Source organism: Acanthaster planci, linkage group LG08 (genome assembly GCF_054643075.1).
Source record: "Acanthaster planci isolate LZ-2023a linkage group LG08, COTS_SCS, whole genome shotgun sequence".
Taxonomy (NCBI): domain Eukaryota; kingdom Metazoa; phylum Echinodermata; class Asteroidea; order Valvatida; family Acanthasteridae; genus Acanthaster; species Acanthaster planci.
Genome location: NC_141784.1, coordinates 20036903 through 20059832, shown reverse-complemented (window position 1 = coordinate 20059832; position 22930 = coordinate 20036903). Strand labels below are relative to the sequence as shown.

Below are 22930 nucleotides of genomic sequence, written 5' to 3'. Positions count from 1 at the left end.
GAAAAACACAGGTTGTAAGTTTGGCATTAGTGTATACAGTATTCATTCCCATGAGAACTGTTACACTTTATGGTACATTAGATATAGTGACATTCGTTAATATAATGCAAAAAACCGGGGGATGTTGTTGGGCCGAAATGAACGTGAGAGAGCACCTAGCTGCGGTGCTGAACACAATTCTGGGTATACGTAGGCCCTTATTGTGTGAATTGGCAACCCTGAGGGTATCTGTGTAACAGGGAGCTCTTAATGTGCATGCAGCCTGAGTTGATTTACTTTGGTCAATAGTCAAGCATTGCAGTATTCAGAAGTTGAATGATTCCTTTATAAGCCTATCAGGTGACATTCGTATTTTAAGCATTTGAATGACTTTTCGTTTTAGTTGGTTACAGTTAAAAAGCGACTCCAAAAGGCTACAATAGGAATTTTATTCCTGCCGTGACTCAAACCTGACAAGTGGTCACCTTTCAAGTACTGATTACTTGCTTACTAAACATTTCTGAAATTTACTTTGTGCGTTTAACTGAAAGTAAATACATGCAGAACAAAATGCTCATTTTTATTTACGATTACGGTCCCTTCGGAACAAGTTTGTATTTCACTCAAAGGGTTGTTTTTGTTCCAAAACATAATCCGTATGGAGTGTTTGGCATGCTTGACCCCGGATGTGATAACATTCGTAAGAAGAGTGGGCAATGCATACCTCAATCTGTCCATATCTTTTTCGGTCAGCATTATGCTCTCTCCTGTTGATAGCTTGACACATTTTCTACAACCCCTTGACCCGGAACACCTCTAGGCTCAAATTCCCGGAAGCAATATTACTTTTTACACAACACGCTGGGGGCACCCGACTTGAATAAAGGATGTAATCGTGGCTCTGGAGGATCTTTTTTTTTCAAAGGCCGACATTTCAAAAGGGAAAGCTTCCATAATGCATGAAAACTTACTAGTCTCCTCTCAAGAACCGTATCCCACAGGGAAGTACATGGTGTATGCCCAGACAGTTGTGTGATAAAAACACACGCTTCCACACGTCAACTTTGCTGAACATGGCGCCCTTTTGCAAAGTAAACCAGGGACATGACATTCTACGAATGCCTAAGTACATTTGAAAATTACCCAAAGCAGATTAACAACACAATTGTGGGGTCGTTAACCATGCAAACGATGCAAAATGCTGAACACTGGATATGTTAAGTCAATTTCACGTCAACTATATGTGCGGTCTGTGCACATCGGCACTGTTCCTTTTCATAATTTTTTTTTGGTTGTTTTGGGGGTTTTTTTTGCATAGAACTGCTGTGTGTATATGTACTTCGAACACAAATCAAAACATGCTCCGGTTACCTGCCAAAACAGCACGAAAAGTCACATTTGTGACTGGTCCCCAACAATGTCACTAAGAATGTCCACGCGCTGAAAAAAATCTACAATTTTTCTCCATGTAGTCAGATTAGAGTTACAGAGAGAAACCATTGTGATAGAACAATCTAAAACAAAATAAGCATTTCTTAGAATTGGCATTAACTGGAATTAATTGCGGAGAAATTTCAGAAATACGCAGCATGACGAAAGTTGAGCCAGCTCATTTCACCTCACTGCGTTCAACGGTATTCAGTTTAAAGCGCCTTACAACTATCTATTGCACGAGTGAAAATTAGCAAGACAAGTGTAAGCTCTATTTTAAAATTGGGAAACAACTTTTAGTTGGAAAAAAGCGATGGAATAGTATTGTCCCATTTAAATTCTTCGCTATTTTTATACAATAAATGATTTCAGATTACTAATAACAAGTTGTTCACCAACAAACTAGTTTCGTTTGTTCCTGTAATCACGATCTCTGAAGCCACTTACGTAAAAGCAACGAACGCACTTTGGGTGAAAGGCACAGCGATTTGGAAAATTCTATGTGGGAAAAGTCTTCCCATTCTTTTTGAGCTCTTTCCCTAGGTGGACAGAGGCGTTAAACGCTGTTCTAAATAATAAGGGTTAGTCAATTGCCCTCATAGAAGTGCAGATTTCAACCAGGTACCAAGTATCCATCAACAATTTGGTGCTTCAGAAATCACCCATACACACTTTCAGTGTGGATGACGTTAGAGCAGTTCTCATGAATATGCATTGGGACATTCCCCTAGGTGCAGCTGCACGACCCCGGCCCTGTGGAGTTTCTTTAGGTACACGAACTCGTCGGGGAGCGCGTGGAACCGCCGGTAACCGTAGTCGAACTTTCTCCCCACACGATCGAGTGGGTGGTCGTAGTGGTAGGGAATAGGCCTCCCCTTGAAGTCTGGGAAGGGGTAGAACCCGTACATGTGAATCTCGTCGCAGAGGGCGCTGGCCATGTTGTACATCAGCAGGCCAGTGCTGATTCGCTCCTCGTCGATGCCCTTTGATGCCCAGTAACTGAGAACAGAAAAAAACACTTTCATGAATCGTACACTAAAGAACTGCGTGTTAACAGTTTTTAAGTACCCAAGACTTCCGAAAATTAACAGACGGTAAACAGACGCTTCCTGAAAACCGAGATGCGTCATGGCATTTGTCACAATTGGTATTAAATATCTAGATAGACGTTGTTTGCAATCGATTACTAGAGATATGTGTGTCATATTTTGGCAGATCAATTTTGTACAGGCTAACTTACGGCCGAAGGTAATGAGCAATCCCCGCATACAGCTTGTTGCAAACTATAATCTGATTTTCATCGCCTTTTCTGTTGTTTAATTACAAAGCGCGAACTGAAATGATTAAAACCAAAACACTCTACAATGGCACGAGAAATTAGAAAACCAAGATGAGTGATCGGCTTATTGAATAATTCTAATTGCAATTTTGTTGCATTTTATTTATGTTATTGACGTACTCTGATATATCCGGAAGTACATTTCCTGGAAACGCAAGCTGGATGTTCTTGTTACTCCCCAGATGCTTGTCGAAAAAATCCAACAAAGTTCTCAAGGCAACCGTGACGTAGGGACGATTAAAGACTGGTACCCACAAGACGTATTTCTCGTGGTACTTCCGCAGGTCACTCTCGAATCTTGCCATGTCTGCCTTGGTGGACAGTTTGTGGTATTTCTCTATGATGCTGGGGTTAAAGGTCACGACGTCCGTGCGGGTGCCTACGTCCTTCTCGTAGCCTTTGAGCGTGGCGAAATTGCACCTGACGACGAAATTGGACGAGTCTATCTGACGGCCGCAGCTGCTGTTCCGTAGCACGCCGCTGTTGCCGACCAGGGAGCATTTCCTGTAGTGCTGGTTGCGGAACAGCAATCGCTTGGGTAGGAGTCGGTGTAGGCCCGGCGGCACGACGTTGACGTTCAGCTTCTTGGACAGGTAGAAGCGCCTCAGCCGCCCAGTAGCCACGTCATCCGATGTCATGGTGATGACATCAAAAGGATTGAAGTACTGTTTCATGTCTTTTCTAATTGAAAAAAAGTCAAAATTGAAAATTTCGAATAATGCTATTCGATTGTTGGGATTGTCTTCTACCATGCCTTCGTTGTCTTCGAAGTGTAGCTGCAATGAATTTTTCTGAGACGTAATTTTTCTTTAACTTTGTACTCTTCACCAGTGTATGAAAACTGTTTTACTTTCCAGTTTGGTTCAATGCATTTTAAAGGGCATGCATTAAAACAATTAAAATTATCCATGCTCTCTCGGACGACTAAGGGCGCTGTTGCTGTGAAGTCATCTAGGGAAGATATGGTCAGGTGTTTCTACTCAACATTCTGAACCCAGAATACGGGCGATTTACAATAGTGCGCCTCCAAGAGTTTGCAACGCGTTGACCAATCACAGTGCGTGAAATTTGTCCACCCTTTCTAAACGCGCATTCGGTCGACGGCTTTCGTGCACAGTGATGGGTCAACATGTTGCAAACTCTTGGAGGCGCACTATTGTGAAACAACCGTATTTACTAACTGAAAACATTTCTGAGAGAGGGATTGGTGCTTTCATATTGCCCTGCACATAAACAACAAAGATTCAGCACAAAGAGAAAAATGAGTCCAGGAAAATCTACAAAAATGCAGGACTTTTTGTGTACAAACCAATGCAACATTGAGGCTTCTTCCTGAGATGACATCACAGTTTTGTTCATAAATATGGAAGTACTCATTAAGCATAAAATCCCAAAGATGGTATAATACCCCTTGAAATAGGGAAACAAGAGTTGAAAATCAGGTTAACTGAGACACAGAGGTGCATTTTGAAGGTTTGTATTCCAAAAGACTGGATTGCAGCTACTCTATTTTTAACCATTAAATTTCAAAGCAATTAAGCACAAGGACCGAACAGTCAACAGAGGTTGTTCTGACGCATCGTGTCAGCATGAAGTCATTTGAAGACTATCACATTTGATGTTGTTTTTCTAGCAAATCAAGAATAATTAAAGTCAACTGAGGTAACTTTGGCAATTACTTTCACTTTGCTTATAAATCAAAACATGTCCGGCGCTGCACTCTCTCAGAAAACGAGTAATTAACGTATTAAGCACAAAGTAAATCCTCTGACGTCATTCTGAATGAAAGGTGTTCCGGCTATCGGGCTGGAATCGAGTCTAACCGACGTCGACAGCTGCGCTCGTGTTTTGCTTGCACGGAACAAATTGTGTACATGTGATCATGCAGTTCATGCCACAAATATAATATATGATGCAGATTTCCTGCATTGCTTAAGGATTAGCTGTTGCCGAGGGCTTATTGTGCTGCTGTCGTAATTCTTTCGTTTTTTTTCACCGAGTCCCACGGGGCCCAGTCGTCAACAGGAATAAAAAGGCCTCCCGAGGCTCATGGATTCCACTTGACTTTTCCAAAGACATGTGATTAAAAAAAATGAAAAGTCAAGAGATTTGTTTCTTTCAGAAAAATGATTCGGGGGCTCAACACTGTCATACGGGTCACTGACATCCATGGGACAACATTTAGTTGTATGGCTTTGTGACTCCAGTTCGATGTTTGTTTACTTGCCAGCTGGTTTGCGGATTTTTCGTCGATTTATTCAAGTTGTTTTCTTGGTCATTGAGTTAGAGAGAGGTAAAGGACTGAGAAATTTATCTCAATCACTTGTCTGGTTTGATAGACCTTTTAAAAATACATAATTTAAGAATATGCATGTCTGCTGTAGTAAAAAAAGGGGGGGCGCCCACCTGGCTTCTTCTGCGGCCTCCTTATTAAAGGACCATTTGTGACTCAAGATGGCGTCCAACCTCGCTTTGGCCGAATCGTTTTCGGGTTCATCGTCCTGGTTGTCTGATCTGCATCAACAAAGCAGGGATAGTAATTCAGATCAATGTGATAACCAAAAAATCTCTCGAGTACCTCACTTACCGTGACAGTTGTAAACTGTATTCAGCACCATTCTTTACCTCAAAATAGCAACTGCGCTTTAACTTGTAAAAGAATCTCGGCAGATTCAACTTCAGATAGCAGCTTCAATAATATTATGGAGTCGAAACCTCGCTAACCTTGATACCAGTGTTAAAAGGGGATAACATGTGTGATCGTTTACTTTTGCTAATAACATGTGCACGTGCTTTAATTTTCAGCATGTGAATTCTAACCAATTTGTTTCTTCTGTCCATATTTCTAACCACATTTTTAAAGTACGGCTGAGATCTGTTCCGCTATCCTAGCTAAAAAAAATCAGATCTGCTTTCCAATCGCTGTTTAACTGCATAATAGAAAAATAGAAAAGGTCAGTCCACAACAACAACTTTGATCTCTCAACAGCATCTGGGTGATACGCCTCGGACCCACGAAGTATTTTCAGAACATTCCTCCGCATTATGACACATTACGACAAGAACCTCGTCTCCACTTTAGTTGGGGCGAAATTATAAAGGACGTGACGACGAACGAGCATAACAAGTCATGCCAATTTTACCGCACGATGACGGAGACGGACCGATGGACCTTACCTTTGTGAAGACTGGCCGGAAAGGTTTTGACACTGAACATAACTTAACACGGAGAATGCCTGTATGGGAAAACTCTCACGCAGGCATCTAATTTCAGTAGATATCTATCCCGAATTTTTTTTCCATATCTGATTTCGGGCCGTTTCATAAGCAGACACCGTTTGCTGGAACAACAGCCGTTAAAGCGTGCTTGCGGTAAATGAACAAACGACAAACGTTTGTGCGCCGTCCACGAAAGGCCCAATTTGGACATAATATAAATCGATGGCGGACAGCACAGGGATGCAGTCCACTAATTCAAGTGAGAATTTCTGGCCAGCTCATTAGCATTAAAAGTGCCCCCACAGTATCTTGAAAAAAAAACTGTTTGGCCCCCAACATCGTGCAATTGTGTAAAACGTTGACAGGATCAACTCCTTGGGTCTTTGAGCTTTCATATGAAAACAAAATGCCTAAAAACTACGGTTGAAAAATGGTCATTAGTGAAAAATGGCTGCCATCAGACTTTGGAAAAACCACTTTTCGGTGGGGAGGTGATTTTGTTTTGTGGGAATAATTAAAAACGTGATTGATTAACCCACAAGAGAGAAAAGAAATTGAAAGATTAGGGATCAGACAATAACTTAATTTGTGTTTCAGAAATCTCAGGGATGTTGGTATGCATGTTATTGGGCCCTGAACAGTGCTGATTTTACACTGTTTTCAACGGGGCTTGAATTTGTGGACTGTACCCACAAGACTGTTGTAAGGTATGACGTCGAATGTAAGGAATCTCTCAGCTGAAAGCAACCTTCATGCCTTCTGAAAGTAAAAGCCACGTGCTGTGGGACGCCATTATTGATTTGATCATTTTTGACAGGTTGCGCGGTAGCCACAATTTTGCCTTTTGTCTTATATACCAATGCCAAACCCAACCCTCCTCTAACGTGGCCGTCGTCGTTTGATATTGATCCTTGGTGACAATACGTGCTCGAAGGGGTGATACAAATCTTAGTCGGCAGACACCATCTCAGTGTATGGTTACTGCACACACCAATTACAGAAACTGCGTGTGAAAGGATGGGCCTTGCATAGCACAACTCAAGTTCTTCTCCACCCGTTATTTCCGACAATTCTTTTCTTAATTCTCGACTGAAAAGTTTGTCACCGAATTGTGGTGAATTTTGACGTAACAGTGCTGTCTTTGAGGACAGCTTTAAGGCACTGTTCACAACCATCACAATTTCAACTTTAAGCTAACAAGAGGGCCATAAATCTTGTTTACAGTAAGAAACATAAGCGCTTCCACTTTCAACCAGAAAATAGACATTCATTGGTAAGAGGAGTATGTCAAAGTCTACTTGCAATTGAGCATCGAAATTTTAATTAAAATAGAACCAACTATGATTGGACTGTTTTTCTTCCTGGAAATTTGGTTGATTACAGGGAAGTTTTGACAGCCAGTGGGGTGCGATGATTATGATCACGTGGTATCTCACGACTCTGCGGATTTCAGTCGGTTCTCATTTCTATTCGTTTTTCTGTGCCTATGTCTCCTCTACCTGTATCGCCAAGATTAAATGGGACCTCGGGCGTTGAACTTTTTTATAGCGAAAACTCCCCAATAATCTTTTTAACGACTCCTTGTTCAAAATTGAAGTTGACAATCATTTTGGCCCCCGTGTGGTTAAGACCTGTCAGAATCCAACGCTAACGGCCTTTGATGCTGACCGCCTCTCTGTTACCCGCGATTGGGAAGGCCAGGTCCGACAAAATGCCGAGGTTGAGTGGCGACCTGACGACCCGCTGTCTTTGTTACGAAAATGTGCGGGGACTCGAGAGGCCCTGGGTATGAGCTCACGCGCTGCATTTCAACCACCCAAAAGTTAAGAGAATACAATTAAAATGGACCCTTGCGTGAAATGCTTCTCCGCCGTTTGAATGGTATGAAGGAATTTTTTCGAAGGAAGGCGTCAATATTTTGTAAACAGCATGTAACAGCTGGATTCGTGACCTCCCCCCCCCCGAAAAACTCACCACACCGTTGCTGAAAGTCACGGCTGAAAATAACGGAGCGCCGACCTTTCTTACCTCACAAAAATGATTGATTTTTGTGTGTGATTTCCCACCGAGTTTTACGACGTGGGATTTGGCCTTGGGGGCGTCCCTGATGTCAAAGGTCATCGGGGCGCAAGGCGAGGACTACCAGGGCACATTTTCCTAAGTGCTGCGGCATTCCCAACAATTTGCCCCAGGACAATGAGCGTTGTTCGATGAACTCACTAACTTTTATCCAGGGCCGCTCATGTACTGGTGTACCTGACAACAATTTGGTTTTGAGATTTCAGGCCCAGATTTTGGCCAGTGAAAGTTGGAAGGGATGATTGTGGATGTCACTTGATGTCTAGAGACCAAATCGCGTCACGATCTCAACTTTTGTTCCATGTTGAATCATGTTGCACTGAGTCTGCAGGTCAGTTAATGTGATCAACTCTAATCCCTTAGGGTGTGTGTAAAATCATATTGAAATCGGAGGATTTGGGACAGTTGGGCTGTGGATATTTGTTGAGGACACCAACGATCGTTTAGAATGGGAAGCCTGCATAAGAGGCCGATATCAGAGTTGCCGATGTTTACCTTGCCAGCACTTCGAATGACCTTTCGGGCCTGTGACAAGATGGCTTTGAAAGTAGAATCAATTGGCCTTGAATTCAAACATTCCCGAGCTTATTGAACATTCAAATTGATCGAAGTGAATGGACTTTGTCAAGTCAAGATTCCCGCGATTGATTGTTCCCAGAACAGATAGCGAAGCACGATTTTTTTTCAAGTACATTTATAACTGCACGCTGTATGTGTAGACATGTACTGTCTGGTATAATGATTGTTGCCGTGATTAATGTGTCGCGCAAATTATTGATATCGTTTTTGCTAAAGGGTTTGTCGATCTGTGTTGCACTGTTAAATTTTAAATGAAAGGGCTGGACTTCTGACAGCCCCGACTATGGGTAAGGCAGGTGCACATTTAAAAAAGGAATTGCAAAAGGAACTCTATCATTAATCCTGTCATCAAATTTAAGCCCAGAGGAATGACAAGTCCTAGAAGAAATACAGACATTTAAAGACGGCAATGTCCGCTTGAATGTGTCACTAACACTTATGACTTCGCCCCTCCACAAAATGCAGGTTGTTATTCGCACTTTGCCTGTCGTGTCAACAAGTGACTCGTTCTGCTTTGGCTGGCAAAAAAGAATAACACCTTTGATAATGACACATGGAATGAAAGAGGCGAAAGTCTTTCCCCTTCACACAGGAAATTAGATTTAGTCAGTTTCCACCTGTTTGGTAACCAGGCAACAAGAGTGTGGACCCTCGGTACACGTGTTATTTGACACGTTTGGTCCACAATCCGCACAAGACTTGAAACTATCACCAACTATTGGCAAATGTGCATGAAGGCCATTGTTTCCGTGTTATGTGGGGGTTAAATTCCCCGAGTTCAACATGGTTTTCATACCCACCCTTGAGAGTAACGGTCAAACAATGAAAATAATCCTGCCGACCCCCGAGTTTACTGAAACTTTATTTTTGAAAGGGCTCGAACCCTTATGAAGATGTTTGCACGAAGTAACATAATTAACCCCCCCCTGCATTCATAATAACTTTCAATTATTTGCAGTGTCCGTGTAAAAAAAACAGTGTGGTTTTATCATTCCGGGAAGGGAAGGGATAGCTTAAGTGAATTACTCCAAAGGCACAAACAAGCCACAAACCTCCAACATTCAAGCACCAATACCCGCTCGCGCCGGAAAGCCTTGGGGACCGTCTAGAACTTGTGATCTTCACAACACACCAGCATAACATTTTGCAAGATTGCACAAGTGCAGCCAAGTATATACACTCTCTCTTTGACCATAATTGGGCCTGAAAATCAAAGTCCTCATGTACTACTGCTTTCGGTCACATCTGGAACGAATAATGGACAGCCATTGCTACCTTTATTACCTGATATGATATATGGGCAGGTAATATCTAATTGAATGTGTCGTAAATCTTAGAATGTTGTCTTCGAAAGACAGTACACGTATTCGCACGGCTTGTGCTGCCCTTTGATGCAGCTTTTCAGTTATATAAAAACAAGATGACATCAGCGATTAACATCTCAGGGCGGTAGTGGCATAAAAAAAATGCGAGATCGTCCTGAATAGTTTGTGATCATCTGTAAGCTGAAAGGCAATTAAATGTTATAAAGTTCTCTTTAAATCTCTCTCTGGGCCCGGAATGTGTATACGACGAAATTTCAATTGAAAGGAGGTCACAAAAAACACACACTTCATTGAGCGACACTTGCCTCATTTTAACAAGTTGTGGCAGTTTGAATCACTCATTCAAGCTCCGATTTGAATTAACATACGCGACTATACGGAAACCGCAAGTCAACGGCTTCGTACGTGTGATTTCCAGCCGTAGCCATGTTTGGACACTGCCCAGAAAAGGCTACCAAAAAAAGCGTCAGGTCCCCATGACACTATCCCCCACTTCACATGGCGATCTTTGCCATGCCTCCAGGGAACACGACGACAAGCAGCGGTACAATGTTAGAAAAACTTGCAGTCGATACAAATTGTGCATTAATTTCGCGCACTTTCTGTTGTTGACAGGAATCAAGCAAGGGATAAGTGAGTGACACTAACTTGACCATGCTGTCAACCCTCCGGCGAGGAATTCAATCGTGGAACAGCTGTGATGGGTAAGCAACCACGAACAACCTTGAGGTGGCTGTTCTGTGTTTGGTGAAATGTTTAAGTTGCTATTTGATGTTTAGTGGAACATGTGGTGTCCTCTAAAATAGGTGCCTCTTTTGGTAGGAAATTTCAGGACTTTTTGCAAACTATCTACTTTTTAGCTGTCCAGAAATGGTTTGCCAAAAATGAGTTTGGAATATAATAACGACTTATTGAAGTACTGAATTCAAATAAGACACGAGAGTCAAAGGTTTCGTGAGCGATGACATAGAATTTTCTTTCTTCCTGAATGATATCTCTATCTTTCATTCAGTTTCAAGTAAGTTGTAAATGGAACAGTCCGGGACAGTTTTAGTTAACCTGTGGAGAACATGTTTCGCTTTTCGAAGATCGCCCAGTAATGCCGCAAGCCAAAATTTCTTATGATAATTGTACAATTTCCTGGGGCTCAATTCACAGGAGGCCAAAGCTTTGTTCAAAGATTTATTCAATGCTTGTTTGACGTGACAGGAGATTGTCAAGTGTCATGTCCAATTTCTGGTGTTCGTTCAACGGCCGTCACTCCACCAGATTCGACATGATGCCTCACCAAAGGCAAACTATCAGTCACCGACATTAAAAAAACAAGTACGGGTGTTTCTCCTGCTCTGTTCTGTTGCATGAATGACCGGGGAAGATCTATTATAGGTTAACCCTGTAAAAACACGAAAAACTTTCCGCCCGAGGCCTTGCCGTTCCGTTGCTGTTTTTCGATGGGTATGATTTATTGCATATAGTCGCTGGCACTGTCAGACTGTCGCATTGGCTAGGTCGTTTTCTTCTCATGCTGCCGTCAAGACAACAAAGTGCATGTCACTATGCTGTCCCGTCTCCCAGGGGATTTCATGCAGAAGTTTCTAGTTAGGCATCGACATGGTGCTGATGATGCGGAGAAATGCACTCTTGAAAAAGGCTGTTCAACTTTTATCTCGGATCTCGACGGACTTGGCTTCGATCAGTCGGCCCTTAGCATGTGCCCTTAGAGAGCTCTCGTACGATAAAAGAATAAAATGAGGAAACACAAGTTCGGGTAAGACTAAAAAGAGAAGTCTGTTATATCAGTCTAGTGTTTGCAGCAAGTCTAGTAGGATGAAAGTAGGCAGCAAAAAGGTTCGATTTATGAGACAAAGTGGATCCACGGAATAAGAAGTTTGTAGGGTGAAATATAACCCAGTAAGTTCTTTGACTTGAAGCTTTCTTAAATGTTGTCAAATCCCTCAAGCTCATGTTGTTACAAACAGATCAAAGCCGTGTATAATGTAAGAGCGGGACAATATAATGACTATTCGGTATCCGTCATTTTGGTGTAATTTGGTTGATTTTGGTGTAATAAAGTTCGACATCCACTTTAGACAATTCAGTGCATAGCCTGCAGAAACTTCAGACGAGTTTAAGTCCGGTATAAATGTTCATACCAATATTCCAGCATCGGCGCTGTTGCCAATAGCACCCAGATGGTATTAAACTTAAGCGAGGATGTGACTTCGAAAACAACGACATTCGTGTTGAAATGCATTTGGGTGTCCCATCAATCAAACTGCAGGAAGTGCTATGCGTCGTGACCCGGTAAGGCCATTCAGACGACACTATATATTAGTTTGGCTCAATCTGTCAGTTTTTATAAATCTAATTTATTGTATTTTTTTGCGAACATGATCAAACTAAACCAATTCAACCCCCCCCGAAAAAAACTAAAATAAGTAAACGAATACATGGGCCCGGGGGTTCGGTTGGACAGCGTATTCCAAGAGAAAGCTTTAAGTAGAAAATGCCATAGTTTACTCAATAACTCCGCCGTTGGGTTTTCTCTAGGCCCATTTCAGCCTGGGTCTACGCCCAGTACAAGTATGCGCATCCATGTACGTATATGCGCATGAGCGCATGTGTATATCCATACAAACGCATACGTGCGAAGTAAACACAGTTGCAGCTGCGGGTAAATTAGTCCTACATGTGACACGCAATTGGATGGGATAGACGGTCTTTTCTTATGCTTAGGATGTAGCCTCCTGGTAGAGACCATAAGGTTGCCGAACACGAACCACGTCAAATTGAAGGGGCCGACTTCTGAGTAGGCCTATAGCAAATGTCCTGCGAAATTCTTGGGTTTGGCAAAGATTTCTTGGACTGCCGGGCTGACAAACAAGACAATGGCAGACGTAGAAAAGTCCGACCTTTGGCGACCGTTCACGCAGAAAGCTCTTTCGTCAGCGTTAACTGCCAGTTTCAGAAATGCACGTACCGCAGCGCTCGCACCGCCAACATTCGTCGAGCATTCTCTTCTGTAGTAGGCCTACGCCACTTATTCATGACAAGATGTTTGTTGACGTGATGTGTTCGTCTCGACTCCAATCATTTTTACACATTTTCTCTCTGTGATATCCGTGGATATCATGCGGTGAACATCCAGGCTAGTTCCTCCTCCCATAGTCTAAATTAACACCATTTCCTTATATGTCGCAAGGAGGCCGATAATTGACATCAAATCGTGGCCGCATTTCGCAAGCAGTTCCGCTTCAAATCACACAGACGCCTGTAATTCCAAACAGATGTTTTTTTGCAACTTAGTGTGTAACAAACCGAATCGCTTGACGGATAGTGGCACGTGAACAACATGATCAATTACTGTTGTAAGGACGTGCTAAAAGCCATCAATCATTCAACGTGTTTTGATTGGGTCTGAGGACCAGAAACCGTAAAAACAAGGGGGAAACACCCGCCGAAGCAGGGCCTTCAGTCGTCTTTGTATAAACCGTTAACATTGACTGACAGGTTTTTAAAAGTGAGAACTCAGTATCGAAATTCCCGTTTTTATTGCGTCACAAAGCAACAGATTTCGTGGCAAATTTGTCTCAGCAATAAAGGTGGCCAATAATCCACATGACGTACATGTATCTTGTATTTGGCTAGCTCTCCTCTGTGTTCTATGGGGGCTGTAAATTTGCCTTATAATAGACCTACTTCCTACGCTGGGGGCTCTATCATGAGATCGGACAACAGTGTGCGTGCCTTTTCAAGCAAAACCCAGATATACCCCTGTCAGCATCTGTGTCGTCAGAGAGAACACTCCTTTTACAGCTGCAAATATGCTAACGGTGTAGGAGTGTTGAGCGCTGGAGACATTTCCCGTCGTCTCAGCTTAAAACTAAAGCTAGCGCGCTCTCTTTCTGTACTTTCTGCTTAAAGGTATTCGTACATCGGACAAAAATCGCTGCTGGGTTCTGATTCGAAAATGACGCTCTTGAGGTAGTTTCCCCAGTCAGTGCGATTGCAGCTTTCAGTTTTGTTCGAACGGACCAAGAGAGGACTAACACTTTGAGCAGTGAGTTATCATTCTGTACATTTTTATGGCTGGATGTGTTTAGTTTAGTTTTTAAAGCACGATGTCTCGCAGCCTATAGCGGCTGGATTTCACATCATCTGCATAATCGAAATAGACTGTAACATCAAAATTAACTGTTAAGATAACAAAACATGATGTTCTCCGTTCACGAGGGTGCGCTTTGTGCAGCATTATACATGTATAAAAAGCTTGTAATTCGGAGTGGAGCGAGGTTTGCGACATCCATTTTAAACCCTCGTCGCACCGAGGGAGACAAAGGTCCTTTCTAATTTCCCGAAGGGCCGAGCCAGACAACCACAAAGTTATTTGTCATTTCATCATGAGCGAGGAATGCACGGATCCTTGCTTGCAAGCTGTCATTATTCGACTTGACCTTATAGTGTAGTTGATGAGCCTGGCAGAACTAGAAACCGCAATACCAGCCGGGACAGAATTAACATCGGGCAAAACTCTTTCACTGTGATGAGTAGGTTGGAGGTTGCACCATATTATAGAAGCACCCTGCAAACATTTCCTATATAGCTTACCTGAACAAAAAGTTGTTAATGTAATCCACTTTAAAAGCAAAGTGAGCCAATTAGCTTCAAATTTCTACAATTAGCTCCCTAAATCTATAACTAATTTACTTTAAGAATATCAACCAACACAGTTGGCTCTATACTCATTAAAAAAGCTGCTCATAAAATGGACACAAACAGCATGTTTCATGGGCCGCATGTAATCTGATTTCCAAGCTTCGAAAACAGCAGAGAGTAAAGGCCCCCACGTGATGCCCTACATGTTTTCCATGACCCAACCTCGGATGATTTTGGTCCAGACAGTTATCCAAACATCACGCAATCTCTCTCCAAGGTTAAGGCGCTCAGTGAGGATGTGACCGTCGCGTGCAGCGAGGACTTTAAAGAAAACGAGCAATGAACTGTCATGTTCTTCTCTTTGTTCTTCCAGAAATAAAGGAAATAAAGGAAAGGGAAAATGACAGCAAAGTACAGGAAATCTTCACTGTTCTCAACAACTCAAAGCGAGACAGCTAGCTCAATCGAAGATAAAATGTGTATTGGTATCCCAAATGTGGATTTAGCTTGACGGAATTCAGCGTGCAAATCAAATTGATTTCTCCACAGAATACATACATGATTAGAAGTTCCAAGTACTCTTCAAAATGGTGAATAAAATATGAAATTCAACTAACTCTAGATCGTCATCGATCATCAACTGGATTTGGTTCCATTATTCTTACAATCCAAGCAACTGAATTTGATTTTCTTCCAAAAATTTGGCCCAGTATTTTTAATAATTACAAGATTAAGTCTTAATCGAAACAGGAACATTCAATTTTTCTTTCAAGGTCTTCTTTAAAAAAATTAGTCTTTTTTCTAATCTGCTTCCAGCGAAATCCTTGGGCTTACGGGTGTTAAGTTTCACGAAGGTTGCTAAGTACATGACATTCTTCACCCTTGGTCTTCGTAGCGTTTGCATTATGCGTCGATGTGCTTTCTCAATATCTGGAAAATTTGTTAGCGAATCTTTCCCCGGCAATTTCAAGATGGTCCATCTTAACGCGAGGACATCTGGCCCATGAAGACCTTGACCGGGACGGGAAATATTTGTTTAAATGTGAAGTATAATTAAGCACAGAGCGGTAAACGCATAGAAGCCAGAGTCTCCAAGGTTTGCCAATTCTTGAAAACTTCCTGCTGCTTGAAAGAGGGAAAATACATGTAAGTCTACATTTCCTGTACTCCTTAATAATTCCAATAAGGGGTGATATAATCACAGAGAAATGAGAACATTCCATCACATCCATACTATTTGCTTTATGGAGGAGGTCCCATGCGGCAAACATTGCACAGCGCAAATTTCCTGCTACCATCTACGTCAAGAAGCTTTCCAAAGAGTTTAAGTTACCTCATAACCGTGCCTCTTTTTCCTCAAGTTCTGAAAGGTCTCGTTAAGTCAGGGTACTTTCATATGACAATCATCACATTACATGCATGGCGACATTGAAATGCTGACAACAGCGGAAGGAAAATGGTGGTACCACTTCTTGGTGACGATGCAACGGATTACAATAACATACCAAAACAACAGCACCCTCGTTCATTCAAGAGACAAAGAACAGACGCGAAAGACATTGAAAGACAGCTGAAAAACCGCATTTTAAAATTGGCACGTTCTTTCACGAACCAATTTCACCATTCTCGGAATGGGCTGGGCAGACGAATGACTCCATAATGAAATGTGCGCCCATATGGACTTTGTTTCAGAGCCAAGATCATGCTTCGACATTTGCAAACACATGCACTGTCAAGCATTATTCCTGTAGTTAACACTACTTTCCGCTCTGATGTGTGAATGATAAATGAATAAATTAAATGTACAATTAGTATGGTCAATCAGTTTTTAGATGATTTTCCTAAAAGTGAAATAGACCTAGTCGGGCTGAAGTCATCTGTCCCGCGTCAGCCTCTATCCACAACACGGGCGATCTGTTTAGCTGTTATGGGCCGAACCATGTGTTCAGTAGATGGGCCAAACAAAGCTTGCCTCACGCAGACTAGGCGTGGACAGACCAGAACCTTCTACAAGACGGTCGACGGGTGTTGTTCAATCGCAGTTGTCTTAATATATGTCAAAAGGCTTGAATTCTCTCTGGGGCAAATCGGAACTCCGCGTCTCGAAAGGCTGGTGTTGTTAGACGTCTGGAAAATCCCAGCCGACTAAGCTGTTCATTGAGCCGCCTTCCGCTCTCAAATGCGTTTATTGAAGGCTTAATTCGATGGTCAAGGGCAGAGTGGATTTTTTCCCCAACTTTTATTAGATTCTTAATAACGCAGGGATTTATTTCACTTGAGACACTGGCTTCCAGAACCATTATGCGTATTTGCGTCTCAAATCCTAGTAATATTTGTACAGATCCACAAATTGAAAGGCGGCCCAAAATATGGGAACATTGTCTTGAACTTGTGGTACGTGCAGTTTTGAGATTACGTCGTATAGATTAAAGGTCAATCAAATAGCAGGTCACTCAAAGTTCCCAAATTAGTTGTCAAGGCGGGAACTCACCCACGGGTTTAATCCTGCGCTGAAAGCCGGTCTATTTCCTCTTGGAATTGGAATCCGGTCATTTGTATTCAAATACCAAACGCCCTGGCGCGACAAAAATCTTGGCACTTAGTAATTTTGCTATACACAGTACATAGAAGATTACACAGATATGGGGACCACTTTCCAAGGTCTCGGAACTTCGAGGACTTGCAAATTACCGGTACTGCATGTAGGCCTATGCAAAGAAAAACTCATGGTATTGAAGTGATGTAAAATGAGAGAACACGCGTGCAGTTATTTTTCCTTTATTCATTCCAAATTACACTGTAAACGCGTCAACTGGCCGAGTTCCATCATTCACTATGAGAAATAGACCAATCGAACCCCAACTTGAGGTCAGAGTCAGTGGTTTTTGACGATATTACAAGACCAGAGCTCAGTGCTGTACTTGCCAGCAAACAATTAGCACTGCCCAGCTTGGCGGGTTTAACGATGCCCCTGGGTTTGTGGGAAATTCCGCGACCCAGGGCCAAAAACAGGAGGGGGTTTGTATTCTTTGTGGGGCTGGAACTTCCGTAGCCGATGGACTCAGCCGAAGAAAAGTGAAGGGAAACTCTGATCAGGCAAACTAAATAATGAAATATCCGGCTGGAATTAGACGTAGGCTAAGCTCACTGGTGATATTGGTAAAACAATTTCCCTATTAACAAAAATGAATTATTTCCCCTGTATGAGGTACGTGACCTCATGAGGATCTCAGTGTGCACATTACTGAATCTGCAACCTCATGTTTATGTGGTCTTATGTAGATGATACCCACGCACGTTTATGATTTTATTCCGTCTTCGAGGGATAGGGTATAAAAACCCTCTCCAGACCTAGAGTGCGGCCAAGGATGTTTGCCTGTGAAAGTTATTAAATTATTCACACGATATGACAATCGCGTGCATTCGGAAGTATGGAAGTTGGCGTTGCTGATTTGCGTCGTAAACCTAATGTCAGAAACATCCGGAAACTATGACTGCTATTCCGCACACGAAGATTATTTTTACATGTAGAAGATAGGATCTAGATAGGAACTAGATTTCACGAGGCCACTCTCTTTCCCGCATTATCCCCCGCAAGGGGTGGATTCTTCATAAAGAAGACCTTTTTTCAAAAACTGAATTTTTGTTTAGATCAACTGGAGTCTCATCCGTTAACCGTTTCACCCGACCACATTGAGCTTGTGTCATACTTGTCTCCCGCCGTATTCTTTTGTTCCAAAACCCACATTTTTGATCCACATTACTTGTGATTCGAGTCGAGAATCAGCTTGGGCCCACGATGAAAATTAAGCACATCATACGGCCACGCAAGATTAAAAGTTGCGCTCAAGATGAAAACAGAGGGACACAGAATGTGTGCAATGTACACGCAGAGGGCTGCATTTGAAAGTGATCAGAGCCACATATACAGGTGTGACATGAGGTCGTAATCATATCTAGTAATACCATTTTGCTCCCAAATAGTTTGCTATTTAGCTTCATGTCGCTTGAACATGTCGATCAGAAAATGCATGGCAAAAGACGATCAAAGTTGGACAGTATTCAGTCTGCTGATTGTTCTCTGCGTGAAAAAAACACCAGCATGCCCACTGAAGTGCGCAAACAGTGGCCGACTTTGGAACTGAGGTGGCCCCTCATCCGAAGATGTCTCGAATCTCTCCCAAATATGTTGCTCGAGGGTAATCAATTAGTCACACCCACTTATGGAGAAGCCGCAAGTTTATACTGCAATCCTATTTCAAGCGTCGAGGTTTGATTCGAGCGTGGGAGGAGACCAGGTTTAGTGAAATAAAGTTCGCAGGAGCTTTTTTTGTGTGGTGTCGCAGCTTGGGGAGAAGCGCTGAAAAATGAGTCTTTATGCGAAACTTGTTTGAAAGTGTTACCCCTGACACCTCGCATCCAAGAACTGACGGGCAGCAGAAACATCACTAAATTGCCAATTTATTCAATCAATTGTTTTTATGAATTACCGAAACCCACCGTTCACTTTGATCCTGGCCCCTCCAGGCACCACCCGTCAGGGAGAACTCCTCGTAGGCCTGCTGCAGCTGGTCCAGGTGGATGCTCTCCGGAGAGACATGCAAGACGAAGCCCAGACACACCGTCATGCCAATCATGACTAGCAGGAGCAGTTTCTTACACCGTCTGCAGGTGGACCGTCGAAGGAGCATCCTGGAGGCCACCGTGTCTGGCTCCAGGGCCGTCTGTCAGTACAGTCCGTCCGTTCGTCCCGGCCTCTGATCCTCGGTATGTCGCACCACCGCCGTTATAAACAGGTCAGTGTTCCACGTCAAACTGCTGACTATTCAAAGTTGTGGTACGGTTTGCTGGGAGTGCACAGACTGGTTTGAAATGTGTAAAGATATTCGCAAGACGGCTTCATCAATTTCTCTCCCTGACCCACTGAGATCGGCATTTGAATGCAGGCTCAGCTTGAGGCTGTAGTTTTGGCACTCAACTCCACAGACTTTTGGGGTTGAATCTGTAGTCTGAAAAACTCTGCAAATGTGCTCCTCTATACACGGGCTGTTCGCGTGGGGTTTTGCGGGTCACGTCGCCAATGAGCATATCACTACCATTTATACACGGCTTCATTAGCAAAAACTCTCAATCATTCACCAAAAACAAAGTCGGACAAGAACTAGGTCCAGGGTATCTGCACTGATTTTTCCAACGAAGATATATGCCGATAATTAGGCAAATGTTATATATTACATACACTTCTGAGCCAGAGACCACCTTTACCTGTGCGAGGTTTATCCAGTATTCATGCTGCAGTGGAGCGCAGATTCGCAGTTTCATTCAGAATAGTTCCTTTCAAGAGATGTCTTACTAACATCGAAGGTCGATGTGCGTGCGCATTCCGTAGGTGTCAGCTGGCATTGTGAGGCGTGTTGATCCACTCAGCAATTAAATACATCCCGAGTCGCAAATGAAACATTATATCGAGGACTCACTTCCAAGTTCTTGACCTCTGTGCTGGTGGGCGGAGCCTGAGCGCTGGCCCTGAAGCAACGTCGGTGATGATGCGAGTGGAGCGAGTCGGTTGACGGTCGGTGCACTCGCGGGACGTCCGGACGATCCAGATCATATAAGAGGGGGAGGAAAGTTGTAACAGCAGTGACTTTTTTTATTTTGTGGGATCACGCAGATGTGTGATCACGTATAGGATTTCTTGAAAAGAGGGTCCCTAAGCCGCTTCTTCCAAGTAGCCCACGAAGCATCATTCTCGATAACTTAACTCCCTCCACTTGGAGCACTCTCATGTTCTTATCACGTCACCGACGTCATGCGTAGTTGAATGGCAAAGCAGAAACGAAGACGTCACAGTGGCCCCGACTTGAGTCAAGTCTATCGGGGGCCACAAATATCGTGCACCAAATTGCGATCCCAGACAGAGTCGGGTTCTGCTGTCCAATACTGATTTGATAGATGAATATATATCTGAAAACTCAGCGGGACCGAGCATACACGGCGGGGTACCATGCATCTGCTGGATCTCGCGGAACAGACGTAATCGTTGTTCGTCTCTAAAACAAAAGAAAACCGCAAGATCTCAGCAGGCGGCACTGTCTTTTCTGTTTAGATGATTCGATGTGATGGGAAGAGAAAAATGAGACATTTTCTGCGCGCTGCGGGTAACGAAAACATGCTGACATTCAAGTTTGGATTCTCCTTGATGACGTCGAGATTTGTTCGAATTAAAGCAAAGGCCCAATGTATGACCCCAAGTTGGCGGGCGTTCGAGTGATGATGTCGGGTAGGGAGCCCTGAGCGGCCCCGTGTCACGCCAATGTCTTCGTGTGTGATGAGATTTCTAATGCGATTGCAGATAATTCAAAGTTCAAGTACGTTATTGTTATTCTATATTGAAAATTTAAGGAGCTTAGTCTCGTGAAGATAAAGACCGTCAGCCTGGCTCTGTTTGGCGTCGAAATAACCAGATTTTAAAACCTAGGGGTCGGAATCGTAACAGTTTCTTCAGCTAATTCAATTTTGTTGTCCTGGAAAAATATGTAGTATGTATTCCAAACTACCGGGATGCTTTTATCATAGTTCCCCGGATTTGAATTCTGAAAAAGAGGATTAGGCAAACTTCCCCAGATAAATACGAGCCCAATTCATGCTAATGTCGTTTACCTTGCTCAAACGTCGGGAGCTGCAGAAAATAATCTAATTTTACCGCACACAGCCATTTTGGGGGGTTGAAAGCCATTACCGGATGAACTCTGAAAAGTAAGGAATGCAATCAAGAAGAAGGCGACCTGGACGATTTCCCTTAAAAGACAACTAGGGTTAAGCATCTTGTTCACCCATCACGTCCATGCCCCCCTCTACGTGGGAAAACTCAACTGCACCGCTTGGCCTCGCCCGTGCCGTTGGCCTTGCCTCGACCTATAGTTCTCCCCAGTCCCACATCCCAAATTCTGTGACAGCGGCAATTTCTCATGCTTAGTTTTTCCTGAAGGAAAATCAAAAATCGCCCTGCCTAGTTTCAGGCATCATTTCCCGGACCTAATTTGACGGTATTAGCTTTTCTGGTCGGCGGATAGATTCGATTAAACTCCCTAACCAAGCTGTCTGGACATTTTGCTCTACCTGACCGAGACCAGCTGGGAAAACTTGTACAGATCACGTATCGGTACAACGTTTGTCCTTGTAAGTAGGGCGTGGTCGGAGTTTGACGTCTGAGTTGCGCAAATCATGGCATTGACTTTAAGGGCAGGGAGAGTGGCTGATCCAGGGGGAGATAAGTGGGGGACACATTAATGATGTAACTGTGAATTAACCAAAGCACGAAAATTCACGAACCCTACCTGGAGCGATAACCTTTCCTTTTTTTAACACTTTCCCAATGAGAGAATCACTTCTTCATCTTGCGTGTGAAGAATTAATCACTTGTTTCTTACTACTGTTTGTAATTAATGATGATTAAATTATTTGGTATGCGACTTGGTGCAAGTTAACCAAAAGCTCAGGGCCTGACGTATTGATTTTTAAATCTTGAGGAAAATGGAAATTTCAGATGAATGTTAACTAATTCTGAGATGATTCCACGAAAACGTCGCAAATTCTTTTCAATTTGTATACTGTTCAAAAAAGGGGGCTCTGATACAATGTGATCATTTCACTCCAAACGGACCCTTATCCAGGCCAAAGTTGGATATCCCTGGACCAACTCGAGATAACGGACGATGATTACACATCCTGTCAGAATAGCAGCGGACAGTCTGCGTCTTGATTCAGAGCGATCGCATACAAATTGTGATTGAGTGCCGTGTAATCCCTCGCTGAAAGCACACTCCCGTTTCGTCATCCCAGTTAGCCCCTGGCTTGTGTACATGTATACAGCCCCATGTATATAACACACTGTCTCCCTTACACTTCATCTCAGCAACAAGAAGAGGGCGACTGAAGAATATGGATGAGAGAATGTGGAGTGAGTCCGCAGCTAGCTATGAATGGTACCCATTTCTGGATTTCTCTTTGTCTGTGGGCGCACGTCACTCTCCGAACGCGCGCCGGCAATATCGGCCGGTTCTCTGCATATGGAAGGCGTTGCCCCCGTTGAGTTTAACCGCGGCTAGCCAGCCGCAAGTTCCTGTTTTCAACCTTCGGGCACACGCGCTTTCCCAAAAAAGTCTTCTTTGCCGGTAGTGATTCTTCAGCATCCTTCCAACATACCTCACGTCGCATTGGCATATCTCCCTGTGACTCACAATATAGTTTTAAGTTTAAAATGGAACTAAAAAAATAAAACTCAACCTGAGATGTCCCCTCTTATATTTTCCTTTTTCATTGA

General features: G+C 43.1%; 1 protein-coding gene across 2 annotated transcripts; it reads right to left on the bottom strand.

Moving 5' to 3' along the window:
- Positions 1-19: 19 nt before the first annotated feature.
- Positions 20-20409, bottom strand: st8sia3 (ST8 alpha-N-acetyl-neuraminide alpha-2,8-sialyltransferase 3). Of its 2 annotated transcripts, XM_087140011.1 has the most exons (5): positions 19873-20409; positions 19108-19469; positions 5156-5263; positions 2870-3430; positions 20-2409 (listed from the first exon to the last, which is right to left on the bottom strand). In XM_087140011.1, the coding sequence occupies exons 2-5, from the start codon at positions 19296-19298 to the stop codon at positions 2112-2114; spliced, it is 1158 nt and encodes a 385-aa protein (XP_086996137.1). In that variant the 5' UTR covers positions 19299-19469; positions 19873-20409; the 3' UTR covers positions 20-2111. The 2 variants fall into 2 exon arrangements, with proteins under 2 accessions (XP_086996137.1, XP_022081721.2); XM_022226029.2 differs by having other exon boundaries at positions 19108-20409.
- Positions 20410-22930: the final 2521 nt, after the last annotated feature.